Source organism: Plasmopara halstedii (genome assembly GCF_900000015.1).
Source record: "Plasmopara halstedii genome assembly, contig: Scaffold_2904, whole genome shotgun sequence".
NCBI lineage: Eukaryota > Oomycota > Peronosporomycetes > Peronosporales > Peronosporaceae > Plasmopara > Plasmopara halstedii.
This window is the reverse complement of record NW_020189809.1, coordinates 1,226,485-1,227,002: the sequence shown is the minus strand read 5'-3', so window position 1 is coordinate 1,227,002 and position 518 is coordinate 1,226,485. Positions and strand designations below refer to the sequence as shown.

Genomic DNA, 518 nt, shown 5'->3' with positions numbered 1-518 from the left:
CAAGCACAGGCAATCAGAAAGGTTTGACAGGTGTGATCAGAAAGAAAGCTGGGACCACGCAAGTGTATGATTTCAAGAATTGTAAGGTGGTGAATGGAAATAAAAGGAAGCGAGCAATATCTATGGAGCCTATGGATTCAAATGTTTTGATGAAAAAGCTCGGCATTACGATTAAAATGGCAAAACTGGATAAACAGAAGGGTGTCAGCTTGGCGGCCAAGCGGAGGAAGACGCTCAATTGGCCGTTGACACAACAGGATGAAGATGAAGTGACAGTTTCGCAGGCGAGTGGGTTTAAAGTTGAGAACAAGTCAGATCATGAAAATGAAGGCAAAATGAAGATGAATGAAAATGATATGAAAATTGACACTCAAAAAATTAACCTGCCGGCTACAAGGAACTCTTCTACAACCGAAAGTGGGAATAAAACGAGAAAGCGTGCACGCCCAGGTGCACTCGATGACAGATTGACATCTCGAGTTGTCAAGATAAAGCGACATGATAACCTACGTGAGGCT

At 42.9% G+C, this 518-nt stretch overlaps 1 protein-coding gene across 1 annotated transcript; it reads left to right on the top strand.

Moving 5' to 3' along the window:
* Nucleotides 1-122: 122 nt before the first annotated feature.
* On the top strand, nt 123-471 carry PHALS_05675 (uncharacterized protein; the record flags this gene model as incomplete). The annotated part of the gene is made up of 2 exons (XM_024719258.1): nt 123-288; nt 398-471. 2 exons carry the CDS (start codon nt 123-125, stop codon nt 469-471), a joined length of 240 nt encoding a protein of 79 aa, XP_024584574.1.
* Nucleotides 472-518: the final 47 nt, after the last annotated feature.